Raw genomic sequence first — 13,024 nt, 5'->3', positions numbered from 1 at the left:
TTCTATTAATTTATATAATTTTAAGTTAAGCAGGACAGAGTTCTTTTAAAGAAAGATTTACTTATATTCTCAAAAGTAGAAAGAGACCTGTTTTATTGTGTTAATGTTGTCATTTTGAGCTAAAGATAAATGGCTAAATGATCATTTGTTTCTCATATGGTCATATCACAAAGAATATGCATCTACTTAAATCAAATTCAAGTCAAATGGTTAAAAAAAATAATTTCACACACAAAAAAAGAGCTACAAAATTCACCACACTGGGAAGGGTGAAGACAACTGGGTTGCCAGGCCCTGGCCACGAGGTGTCCCTTATTTATTTTTCAGGGAGTTGGCAACCCTAGTTACGAAGCCTAGTGATGACCGCTTTCACCAATGGGCTGTTTTGAAACTGGGTGTGATGAGCGAGGAGTAGATCTGACGTCACGTTCTTCAGCTAACATCTTGTGACTGACACCTCGTTAGCCAAGTGAAGTGAGACGTATGGTTGTTTTCCTGAAGACTTTAATACCATCTTTTATACGATCAGAGGAGTCGCCCCCTGCTGGACATAAGAAAGAATGCAGGTTAATGGCTCTCACCTTAAGCTACATTCATCTTTTATTCGTGGTCATCCAGGTCTCTCGTGTTACTGTCAAGAATAGTGCGATTAAACCGATATTATTGTAAAACGAAAAGAAGATTTAAATCACCTTTTTTTTCATTCTCTTTTATTTGTCAGTTCAAAGTTCCTCTTTAATATTAATAACACTCGAGCTGTTTGATTCAATATTAATAATATTTAAGCTTTTTCATCTTTTAGCCTTAGAAATAAAGAATCGTTTTCAGATGATAAATCCTGTCTGCTGCATAAAAAAAAACTGTCAGCACTGACAGTCTTCAGGCTGTGCTTCTATTTACCGATGTATAAATCGCTCACTGTAATTCACTGCAGGTCTAATTTTATATTTCTCTGTAAACGGAGCAGGGAGCACTTGAGGAAACTCTCCTCAAAGTAATCTCGTGCTCTGATACCACTTAGTCATCTCAGAGCCGTCGGCTGATGATGAACATTTCAAAACACTTGAACCGTGTGACACGTTCTCCGCCGTTCTCGGGGAAAAACCACCTCGACAGCTTGACAGAATCGCTCCAAACCGTTAAGGAGGCTGGATGGATGCTCTTAACCTCCTACAGCTTTTATAGGAATCTAAAGCGGCTACGCACACAGAGGCACTGACATTAAAGCAGGCTGCTTGAACACATTCAGAGACAGTGTGGAGGGATGTATGCACACGAACACGGTTCAATCACAGTTTAGATACAAGAATACTTACATTTTACCTTTCCTTTTGCAGCCTAAAACATTTGCATTGTGCCATACATGCATATACAAAAGCCAAAAACATAATACACCATCATTTTCAAGCCCCAGTAGTCAAAAAACTTTAAATACTCTCTCATTCTTGGCTCTTGAATGATGATTTGGTGGTTAGCACATTAATGGAAGCAGTGTAGGGGTATTTTTGATAATATTTTAATATTTCAGTCAGTCAAAAATTATTATTCCTAGTCACACCCCTAATGCTGCTGTATGGCAATTACATAGAAAGCCTATGCAATTGTGAAAATCCATGAGCTGGGATTCTCCTGACACTGCCGACAGTCAGAATTTAAGGGCTTGGCTTAGTGATGCCGTTTGAGGGCAGCTGAAACTGTATGATTCAACTTCACTCTTAGACAGAGACAGGGAAGAAAAAGTAGTGGGCTAAGAGAACAGGGAGCCAAATTTCACTGTGGGTTTTACTGCAACTTCATTCAGGGCGTCAGATGGATTTCCATTGTCCTGTTACCTGTTACTGGAGGGAAGAAATTTAATGGTAACCGATGCGAGTACTACCAAGGGAAGGTTAACTTCACACTTGATGCGAAAGTCCCTAAACAGAGAGAAAAATCCTCTGCCTTTTTCATGACTTGTAAACCTAATTTAGACACTTCAAGGAACATGTATCCATCCAGTCAGGCCACAAGGGCAGCAGACTAAGGCTCCTTCATGCCAGCCACACTTTCCACTTCCTCCTGGGGGATTCCAAGGTGAGCCCAGGGTGGATGAGATATACAAAATCTCTCAGCGAGTTCTGTGTCTACCATTGGGTCTCCAACCAGTTAGAAGTGCTTGGAAAATCTCCAAAGTGAGGCGCCCAGGAGAAGTCCTAAGCAGATGGCCAAACCTCCACAACTAGATCCTTTCGACATGCAGTTGAATTCAATTTAATTAAATTCAATTCAGTTTATATGGCACCAAATCACAAATACAATTGCCTCAAGGTACAGACAGACGAGTGACTTGACTCCGAGACCCTTCAAGAAGTTGGGGTCTAAAGGAACATTCAGACAATTTAATTCTCGGCTGTATGCAGTAGTGCAGAGACATGGTTAGGCTAGCTTATTGTAAATGTTGCGAATTTTCCTGAATATGACTGGAAACTGACATTTTAAAGGGGAGTTGGGAGATGTGACTGTTTCTCACTGCTGAAACAGTCCTTTAAAGGAGCTTTCTTGCCTGGATATAGATTTGAAAACTCTAACAGAAACCTAAGTTATCCCCAGGCTTCAGTAGATCAGCAGATGAGCGTGGAAGGTAGCACGCTCATCTACTGATCTGAAAGTCAGGCGTTCAGTCCCTGAATCTTTTGCCCTATTGAACCCCAAATTGGATGGATGCATCAGCAGTTAAGGTGCAAAGGGTTCAATAAAGGTTTCTGAGACACCAAGTTTTGCATTAGTACAAAGCTGGCCTAAAGCTAAAAGCATGAAAACTGGAAGCCAGTAAGAGATATCTGAGAGAGTTATCCTCCACATTTATCCTGAGTTTGCTGTGGCTAAACTTGCAGCTGCATTTAAATCCTAAACACCATACATGCCTTGGTATTGGCAAAACTTAATTAAAGCATAGAATAAAGTGCTCAATGACCCTTGAGAGAAGTAAGAGAGAGTAAAATATGCAGGAATACTTAAATTATGAATAGAAGCAATAAAAACATGTGAACCAGCGTTAAAATAAGCAAAACTCAAAGCTGGATGGGCAGGTAGGTTTTATGTGCCTTTGGTTTCTGTTGCTAAGTGAACACAATGGACCTAAATTGTTTTATGACCTACCCCACGACACTGACAAAGGGTTTCTTTTAAAAATAAAACACCACCAGCTTTAAATTCTCATAAGTTTATCCTTTATTTTCAGATTCTGAAGCTCATAAATGACTGTTTTGCTGCAAGTAGAGAAAGTGAAGAACTGTGAAATGCCCTCACATCAGAGGTTTTCGTCATCATTCTGTCCTTAAGAGGGCATTTCAGTGCACTTTGTGTACTGGAATACATCAGCTCACACCCGGCCTGTGAAGGGAAATCATCCCTGCATAACGTTTTACCCGCAGAGACCCCAAACATTTACGTGCCTCTCCCGGCTTGATATCAGACACCCTGCCACCACCACCTCATCATGGAAGTACCTCTGGGAGACAGTCACGTCTAAGCCTTTCACATTTACCCATAATGCAGGTGTCATGAAGATGGAACGATGGTACAAAGCAGGAGTCTGCAAGATATGAGCTCTGAGACCAGCCAGGCCGAGCTGTCCGTCCCCGCCCTGAAACTGACGAATCTGGGGGGAAATCACGAGTTGCGTTCCACTTACTGCAACTTTCCTCATCCCATCTGGCCTCCCTCACCACACTGTTAGCTTCAAAGAGCCCCTGCTCCCCGTTAGCCAGAAATCACTTAAGAGGGTTGTTTTAAATTGCAAAAGCTTTCAACCGTCTCTGAAACAATGCACAAAAGCGGGCCTTTCTCTGCCTTTGAAGACAGCATTGTGTGGGCTTTCTGTGCGCATCTCTCCACGGAGGACGAGCAGAAGAAAGGAAAGCAGTCAGAGGCAAAGCAAGCAGTAACTGGCCTGTTGCAGGACCCTGAAAGTCACAAACACACGTGGACTCCCACAATTCCTTTATATAAAGTGGCTCACAAAAACATGCGCTCTGCATTTCAGTGCTTACCTCCCCTCCAGCAAGGAAAGCTATTATTATGGCGCATTACATGTCAGTAAGACTGGTTTCAAAGGCCCACTGAACACTGCATAAATGCTAATGGTCTGTTTCCAACATGATTCATTACTTATTCAGTCCGTTTGAGTACTATTCCTCTTGGGGAGTGACATTGTATATTAATGGTCAAGAGTGGGCTTCACAGACATATTTCTGTCTCTTGACAGCAAATTCAGCAAAGCATGCAAGTGCTTTTCCCAGAAACAAACCCTTCTGCACCGCGTTTTCATGATTTCCCTGAAATAATCATCCACAGGATCAACGGTCAAGCTGGCTGCTCTTTGAGCTAAATGTATCTCCAGACTTTTGAACACCTTTTTACAGTTATCTGCTACTTTCCTTCTCTGTAGTTCAGTTCTTCCTGTCGTATATTTCCTGCTAATGTGGCTACTGTGGCTCTGTGGTTAATGCTGGCTTTGCACCACTCCACTGGGAATTCTGGGAAACGAGCAGTTGCATAAAACAGACCAAGATGGTCCTAACAAGGGTCAAAAGTCCAAGTGGGAATGAAAATGAACAGAAATTCGCCACCGCAGGCCTGAACAATGAAGCAGGATTTGGGGCTCATCAAGTAGCGCAGCGATGCACTCACTGAAGTACATCGCCATGGTAACTTGTGCTGAAGACTTATCCAGCTCCAGAGTCGGTTATGGTTGAGATTAGAGAGGAACAGATATGTAATCACTGCCTATTCTTAAATAATATAATATATAGTACTTTTTTTTACTCTGTGAATAAAGGTTTTCTTCATTTTCTCTTTGCATCTGAAGGTGTAGCTGCTCTGCATTTTTGTTATATACTGTATAAAGACAATTAAAGGCTTCTAATTCTAATGATCATAAAACCGTTTGTACTTGCAGACCTCATATCAATATATGTATTCTGTTTTTAGAGTTTTCCTTTACCTGCTCTCAGCTAACTACATCTGCAGCTGAAAGAATAAACCTGTCTTACAGACTTCTAAATATTCATTAATTGGAATAATGACATCTGACATTTTTTCATGTTTAAATGACAGATGTGAACTATTGCAAGTGCATTGTACACAGCTGGTATTATTGACAGCTTTTTTCCAGTTTTACTGAGCAAACACATTCAAACACTGATCTGTCTGCTGCAGCTGTGTTACTTTCAGCCTGCACTGGTCGTTTAGCATCTTCATAGTTTAGTTTCAGCTTTGCTGCCTCTACCTACCAATGTTTGTGACTACTGAGATGTTGCCAGCACCCAATTCTTTCATGTGAACACATTTACAGCTAGTCTAACAAACCCTGTGGGTTTAATTACCTTTGTGTCCACTTGGCCTGATTCAAGTAAGTGAAGCCAGCTAGTACAGGCCATTCTACTCACTTCATTAAGAGTACTCCATATCCATCCTGATAGCCCAAGCCAGTCACAGTAGCCACATAATAGCCAAAAATGTTATTAGTTCACCTTTTGTGCTAATAGCTCATTAGTACAAAGAACAAATGAGAGCCAGCTGCTTGCAGTTCAGCTCAAGACCATTCATTCACCAAGTCTGTCAAAACAGGTCAGACCTTCATAAAAATTTGCTGTGCTGATCAGAGTCTGTTTGCGTTTTGTAGTATTTTGAAGTTTAATTATTGAAAGCTAACAGTCTGGGCTGTAAACGCTGACTGCATACCTCTCAGCAAAAAGTTGCAGGTTTTATTCCCCAATGACCGCTGAGACGACCAGTACTCATCTGAACACGATACATCAAGTCTCCACTTGATAGATGAAAAAATTCAAATTACCTCAAATCTTTTAAGATGTTGAATCTTTAGATCTGATGATCAGTTCTACTTTCCAAGAAATTTTATTTTAAACTGCTGCTCTTTAGAAAAGTGTCGTTTCTGATCGAGTGTGAAGGGATTGTGTCGTTAGCATAGAAATGGTTCCATCTAGTGGATACACTCATAGCTGCAGCTTGAAAACCACAAAGCAAGCACAGGACAAAAACTTAATTCTGTGTTTATTCAACAGTAATAAATAGTGAATGTGATATATACAGACAGATTAAGTGGGAAACATTTAAATTAAGTGTACATCAATTTCTAAAAAGTGCTTTTTCACTTTGTGAGATTTGTGCTAGTCGTGCAGATCAGCATCGTGTGTCTCTGGTATGAGTTCCTGCAAAAAAAAAAAAAAAAAAAAAAAAAAAAAAAAAAAAAAGGGACAAGTTAACACTTCATTTGTTCATATTTGACCATCTTTCCTAAATAAGGAATAAATGATATACTGTTTATATTTAAAGTTCTTATTTTGAGCACTTAAGACTCCATGTTTTTTTAAACCAACCCAAATATTCAGAATTAAGGGCTAATCAACTGTCAGACATCCCATCAAAATAAATTACCGTTACATCATCCTTGTCGTTCGTCTGAGCTGCAAAACTCGAAGAGGACATATGGACGAGAGACCCTTCATCTCCTGTTTTCCTGCCTATAACCCTGAAATCATCTGTGCACCATGCTGAAAGATGGCTCAATTCCTACAAAGCATCAGGTGGACAAAGGCTACAAGAGCAGCTATAGTAAAGGATGCACTTCTGTGGAGTGTTTTACCTTCAGGTTAACAGGCTTCGAACACAGCCGGACTCTAAGCTCTTCTTTTAAGTGTACAAGTTACTTCAGTTATTTAAGATGATCGTTCTGCCCTTTACAGTTTGTTTAAAAAAAAAAAAAAAATGACCGACATCTTGTCACACTGCAGCCTGTTCCCCGTTTTGAATTTAGTTTAAAAATCAACCCTGAATATAAAGGTATGTCAAACACTTCTTACATCTGAGATCATAAAATAAAACTGAAGCATGGTAAAACATGAGGCAAACCTTGTGATTGTGGTTGTGATTTCTTGTGTCTGTTCAAGTGTTGTGATCTGGTTTCATTCTTGGAGCCATCTGTGTCACTCTTAGGCATCCATGATTTCTCTGTTGGAAGAAAAACGTTATTAGAAATGTGGACCAGCATGTAAGGAGAAAATTCTAGATAAACTGTGCTCACCAGTTTGCCACCTGTGCATCCGGTATCCCTGGTCCAGATTCCTCCAGTTGTCCTGAAGAGGCACAGCACAGTTCTCATCCATTTCCCGGATGGTATTCCCATGGGTGCAGTGGTGTAGCCTCTCCCAAGCAACAGGCTGATGCTGCAGCTCATTGCACACACAGTTCTTCTCCCTCAGCTTTGGATACATTGCTGCAGGACTCTTCTCCAGGTTCTGCTTACATGCCAGTGGCTTCTTAAGGTCTGCGAGCTTCCTGGGATTGTCACCCGGCCTCCACCTTTGACCTTTGCGACACGAGCTGTTTTCAGAGGATTCTCCCTCAGTGTCATGGCCCCGACGAGGACTGCAAAGATCAGGATTAGAATTTTTCCTCATCAGCCGCCTCTTGGTGTGAGATTTACATGCATCACATGTCGGTAAGGGGGCATCGTTCCACTGCTGGAAGGGAACCGCTTTTCTTTTTAAGCTGTGCCTGTCAAGTCCAGGGCTGGCAGACATACAGATTCTACGTTTTGTCAGACATCTGGAGCAGAGTCTTTCCCTCTTTGGCACACGAGTACTGAAAACGTTCTCATTGAAGCTTCTGCTGAGGCAGCATTCATGGTCGGAAAGGCTTCTTCGATCCGCTTTGCCTTTGGGTTTGTACTTCTCCTTTGGCTTGCGAATATTTAGTTCTTTGTAGTCGAGGTCTAGTTTTCGTCTTCGAGCAGAAACATCTAAACCGTGAGGTCGGGTCTGCTTCTTAGGAGCTTGTGGCAACTTGTTGCCGTAGTAGATATTCTCAAAATCAGCTAGCCAGTTAGTTGAGGGGAGGTAGGCAGGTAATGATTCGAAGGATGTGTCCTGAGAATCCTGGACAGTGGTTTCTGTTCTGCGTTGGCTTCGATCTGCCCCAAGAGGAGAGCTCTCCAACTGCTGCACATTGGATACAGCCGCCATCTCCGTGTACATTAGATTTGGTTTAGAAGGTTCTTCCGAAACAGGTGCAGCCATCATAGGGCAGATATCAGCTTCAACCACCATCTCATCCTGCACAGTGGAGACTACTCCCAGGTCATCCTCTTCCAACGGCAGCATGTCAGTCATAGCTGTGCCATCTTCTGGAGGAGTCTCCTCTTCCAGCATCATGTCTGCAGAAGTCACCTCATTAGTAGTCAGCGTTTCCTCAAGAGACTCTGCGGGACCATTTTGGATCAGCGACTCTGAGGAAGGAACCAAGGTGTCGTCCACTGACCAAACTGAAGACTCCATCTTCCTCAGCTCATCCAGGTAGCTTGTATCAAACGGCAGGTGAACGACTTTGAGTTGGGGATTCTTGGTCATACTCTGCTCTCTCTCACTCATCACCCCAGCTTCCCCACATACTGCCTCTTGAGACTCCAAACTGGAAACGACAGGGACCATCTGGTTCCCGGATTCTTCTAGAGCAGGGATATTCTCACCTATGCTGGGTGTTCCAACTAACAGGATATCAGGACAAACCTGGAGTGCCTGCTCCGACTGGTCTGCAGGGAGGCAGAGTCCCTCGTCCTGCAGGACGCGACCCTGGAGAATGGAGCTACACTGGACCATGTCTTGGGAAAAACTACGGGATACTTCTGCAGTCTCATGAGAGTGCAGCAGCTGTAGTCCCACAGGTGTGGTGCAGCATTCAATCCTCACCTCTTCAGTTTGAATCACAAAGCTGCCATTTGATGGCGTCCTAATGGTGGAGGAGGGCACCATGTCATTACTCTCTGGAGAACTCTCCACAGTCAAGGCTGACGAGAGCACCCGACTGTTGGAGACACTGGTGGTGCTGCTGCTACTAATTGGGAAGACACTGGATGACTCCATGTCTCTGGAATTTGGGGTGCTGGTGTTCTGTGTCACTGAGAGTGGCTCAGTTTGCACCTCGGAGCTGGTCATTTCTCTGGTTGGGGAGTTGTGTTGGTAGCGCAACCTGCGGGCGTGATAGGCCATGGTCTGGTAATACTGGGGGTTTAGCATGCGCCGGTAGTCCATGAGATGAAGGTGGGTATGTGGGACAACAAAACCAGGTGGCTCCATGTATGGATTAGGCTGATAGTGTGGCATCATTGGCATCCCAAAACCTGTAACAAGACACAAGAGGATTAAGTGAATACCTCAGATTGTAATTTGTTAAAGGCTGCCACTACAGTGGTTTACTACTGCTTGTGGGGGGCCAGTTAGTGCATAGCTACAACATAGAAACCACAGCTGCTGCTGTAGATGTTAATAAAAAATAATTTTAAAAAACTACATTGCTTAATACAAACAGAACTACAGCCATGTAGGGCTATTTATAATGCATACCCTCCTAGTTTAGCACTTAAATTTTAATGACAAGGCTTTGACTGTAGTAGTAAATACTGGGCTGATGAACAAATGAGACGGCCTAGTGTCATCTTGTGTGAGACTGCACAGCATTTACCCTCCTCGTCTCCCCTTTCTACATAAAAATGTCCAATATACAGGTGAAGCCACACAAAGGAGAGTGCCAAAGACATGTGATGTTTAAATCTCACAGCTGGCAAAACATTGTTACATTTTTTTAAAGATATGATCCAAAAGAGACAAGTCTGATGCAGCCTTCCTGAAACCAAAGATTACCACCAGAAAAAAAAAAAAAAAAAAAGCTACATTTAATCATCAGTGGGAAAGAAGGTCATTGCTGATTAAGACTGTTGCATCAGTCAGACTTCAGACTCCTTTAATGCACATCTACTAAGCAGTTGGAGAAGTTTTCCAAATTAAATAAACTCAACATTTTCAGGTACAGCTGTTCAGCTGCTTGTTAATGCAAATATCTAATGAGCCAATAACAAGCTTCTGAGCGATGTTTAAACACCACAGTCTACCTGAATATTGTTGCTGACCATGTAGGAAAAAAAAGAAAAATGAAAACCTGCACACATCTAATTGCTGCTTCCAAAAGGATGACACCACATCACAAAGCTCAAGTCAACTCAAATGGGCTTCTTGAACATGGCTCAGTGTACTTGAATGGCCTCCACATTCCCCAGATCCACATCCAATAGAGAACCTTTGGGATGTGATTGATCAGGAGATTCTTACCCTGGATGTGCAGCTGTACAATGCCATCATGTTAATTGGCTGAAATCTGTGGAGTGTCTCCATCACTTTAATCTGGAACATTAGCAATTTAGGCAGCACTGAATTGGGATTTTCTTTTATTTATTTTTTTATTTATTTATTTATTTTTTTTTTAAGTGGCCAAGTACTAGCAAGGTGTACTTAATGAAATGAGTGGATTAGCGGGGCAGGGCAGGGGTTCCCTCATAGTTGACACAAAAGCTTTATGATTTGGCATTTGAAGATATTTAAATGCACATTGTGAAATGAAGTCTAGACAGCTTGCCAAATACAAATTTCTGAAAGTAAAATATAATTACACCTTTTGTGAAATAACCAGTGTTATTTAATGAGGATTTTAAGCAGACAGCTACAGGATTAAGTAAGAAACCAAATTAGATACAGGGGATTAGATTTCACTCCTCTCAGTTATTCCCTAACATTTAATTTCTAATTAATTTCACCATATTCAGAAACAAGCAGAAAACCCATTTATTAAACAGGTTCTGAGAACCTGACAGCATTTAGAAGACCTTAAGATTCACAGGCTTGAATAATGTTCAGCATCTACACAAGGAACTTGAGTCCCAAAACTCCCATTAGTCACATTAAAAAGCACTAACAGTTGAGTTAAGCTTACCTAAACCTGGGTAACCATAGTATGGATTGTAGGACACAGGCATGGCCATCGGTACAGGCCACTGCAGACTCTGCATGGGCATGTATGGCTGCGAGGGCTGTATGTAGAAGAAAGGTTTGTGTTGCTGCTCCTCAGCACGTGGAGCCCCTGAAGTCCCTGGAGCTGGTTGTTGAGGCCCCTGGGACAGCTGAGCTGCATTCAGTGGGTTTGGACCTCGAGGGCCCAAACTGTGCGAATGTTGCAAGGTAGACGTTGCTGCCTCCATATCTGAGCAAAGAGAAGAAAGTCAAAATAATTATTTGATGCCTTGTTACCTCAATACCCTTTGACAGAATAAAAGGGACTTATACCTACATGCATAAGGGTTATCCACTAAGAAACCAACACAACTCCTCTGCGGGTTAAATAGGAAATCAAAGGTGTGCAGGGTGTGTGATTAACGCTAGGCTGGCATTTTAGTGCCAGGTGACAATTGTCCAGTTAAAGTTAAGCAATTTGCATTAAAAGCCAATGAGAAATGTTTGTTTCCAAAAGATCCCCTCCCACTCTGCATCAGCTCACCTGTGAAAAAGGCAGATAATAGATCAGAGATGTGGAGAAAGTAAGATTGATGACTTCCACTGACCCAAAACAGGTGACAGGGGAGGTGAGAAGCTGATTGGCTCTAATGGAACAGAGCTGCTGCTCGTTGACGTGATCTACCTGATGAGAGTACCATTGATAAAAGACGCAAAGCAGCTCGTCTGTCATTTTTAGCATCTTCGTTAAGTTCCCCCTTATTTGGAGCTGAGCAGAAGTAAAATGCAAAGCACGCATCCACAAGCCATGTGATATTCACGTTTGACCCCTGAAGAGCCAATTATGAGTTTAGATGGGAGCTCATTAAGTAGCCTTGAGCAGTGTTTAAAGATGGCATTATCCATGAAGAATAAACTAACAGACCGTTTTGTTGACTTTGCAGTGATTTTAAATCAGCACTGCTACTGGAAGAGGCGTTCTATGAAGCCCAGAAGGCATTATAGAAAAAACGTACCCTTTTTCTCATGTACTTCTTTTTCTCACCCTTTTTCGCTTGTGGAGACTAAAAAGCTAACTGATAATTCACAGAAACTTCCTTTTATTGTATTGAAAGGTTGTAAATGCAGACACCAACACTAGTGTTTTTACACAGTCTTCAAAGGACCAGCCAATCTGGGACAAATTCTAAATGCAATGGATCGCTAAGTAGTTGTAGGTTTTCCTTGAAACTTTGAACATCTTGTATTACACAAGATGAATAAAATCCCCAGCAGAGTCTGCTGATTTTAATTTAGATGTACAGTATTATTTCTAGTTCACACTCCTGGCCTGGAGAACCCAATACAGCCAGGACCATCACCAAAAAGCAGGGAGGCATTCCCGAGGTCACCAGGCTCCATGCACTCCAGCGCTCAGCTCTACATCGATGCCACAGCTGGATTCAAATAATTGTTTTGGGTTTTTTTTAGGAAAGCTTCTGAGTTAAATATGTCTGTGCAGCCATAATGAGAATAAATGAGTTATTTAACAGCTAACGAGACGACCTCTTTTAATAGAGGATACACAAAAAGAAAGGAAAATGCGATACCATCCAACAGTTCAAAGCAACAAACCATCAACATAAGGTTGTGCAGATTCTTTATCATGCATCTGTTTTCTTAACTACTTCCTTCAGCTGCTCACTTTAGGGGTCACCACACCAGCTCATCTGTGTCCATCTCACCCCATCCTAAACATCCTGCTCTACCACACCAACCCTCTCTTTTGGAGAGAAAGGAGCTGACTCTGGGTACACCCTTTACAAGCCGCTAGTGCAAATCATGAAACTATGAACTATGATACTTTGAACTTTATGCTGGCCTAATCAAATCTGCTTTTGAACATTCTGTGCTGTGTGCATAACTTATGTTACACACCAGTTTTAAATAAATCTAAGGATTATGAGCTTTAACAGAATGATCAAAAGTTAATTTAAGGCATTCATTTACCACAGTTCATTCTCTATAAAATGGTAAATGTCCTGTATTTGTATAGCGCTTTACTTAATCCCTAAGGACCCCAAAGCGCTTTACACTACATTCAGTCATCCACCCATTCACACACTGGTGATGGCAAGCTACATTGTAGCCACAGCTGCCCTGGGGCGCACTGACAGAGGCGAGGCTGCCAGACACTGGTGCCACCA

The 13,024-nt window shown here is 42.0% G+C and overlaps 1 protein-coding gene across 1 annotated transcript; it reads right to left on the bottom strand.

Moving 5' to 3' along the window:
• Positions 1 to 6,114: 6,114 nt before the first annotated feature.
• On the bottom strand, positions 6,115 to 7,737 carry LOC134635111 (uncharacterized). The gene is made up of 3 exons (XM_063484616.1): positions 7,085 to 7,737; positions 6,913 to 7,011; positions 6,115 to 6,212 (listed from the first exon to the last, which is right to left on the bottom strand). Exons 1-3 carry the CDS (start codon positions 7,581 to 7,583, stop codon positions 6,184 to 6,186), a joined length of 627 nt encoding a protein of 208 aa, XP_063340686.1. The 5' UTR covers positions 7,584 to 7,737; the 3' UTR covers positions 6,115 to 6,183.
• Positions 7,738 to 13,024: the final 5,287 nt, after the last annotated feature.

This window comes from Pelmatolapia mariae, linkage group LG9 (genome assembly GCF_036321145.2).
Source record: "Pelmatolapia mariae isolate MD_Pm_ZW linkage group LG9, Pm_UMD_F_2, whole genome shotgun sequence".
In the NCBI taxonomy this organism is placed as follows: Eukaryota; Metazoa; Chordata; class Actinopteri; order Cichliformes; family Cichlidae; genus Pelmatolapia; species Pelmatolapia mariae.
The sequence above is the reverse complement of the archived record's forward strand: the minus strand, read 5'-3'. Positions and strand labels throughout refer to the sequence as shown.

Bases quoted from the DNA above. Each gene is read 5' to 3' on its own strand.
- LOC134635111 (XM_063484616.1), bottom strand. From the start codon at position 7,583: ATGTCTGCCAGCCCTGGACTTGACAGGCACAGCTTAAAAAGAAAAGCG. The intron at 7,012-7,084 runs GTGAGCACAGTT...TTCTTCCAACAG, and splicing joins GATGCACAGGTGGCAAACTG to AGAAATCATGGATGCCTAAG. The intron at 6,213-6,912 runs GTTTGCCTCATG...TTTTTTTTGCAG, and splicing joins ATCACAACCACAATCACAAG to GAACTCATACCAGAGACACA.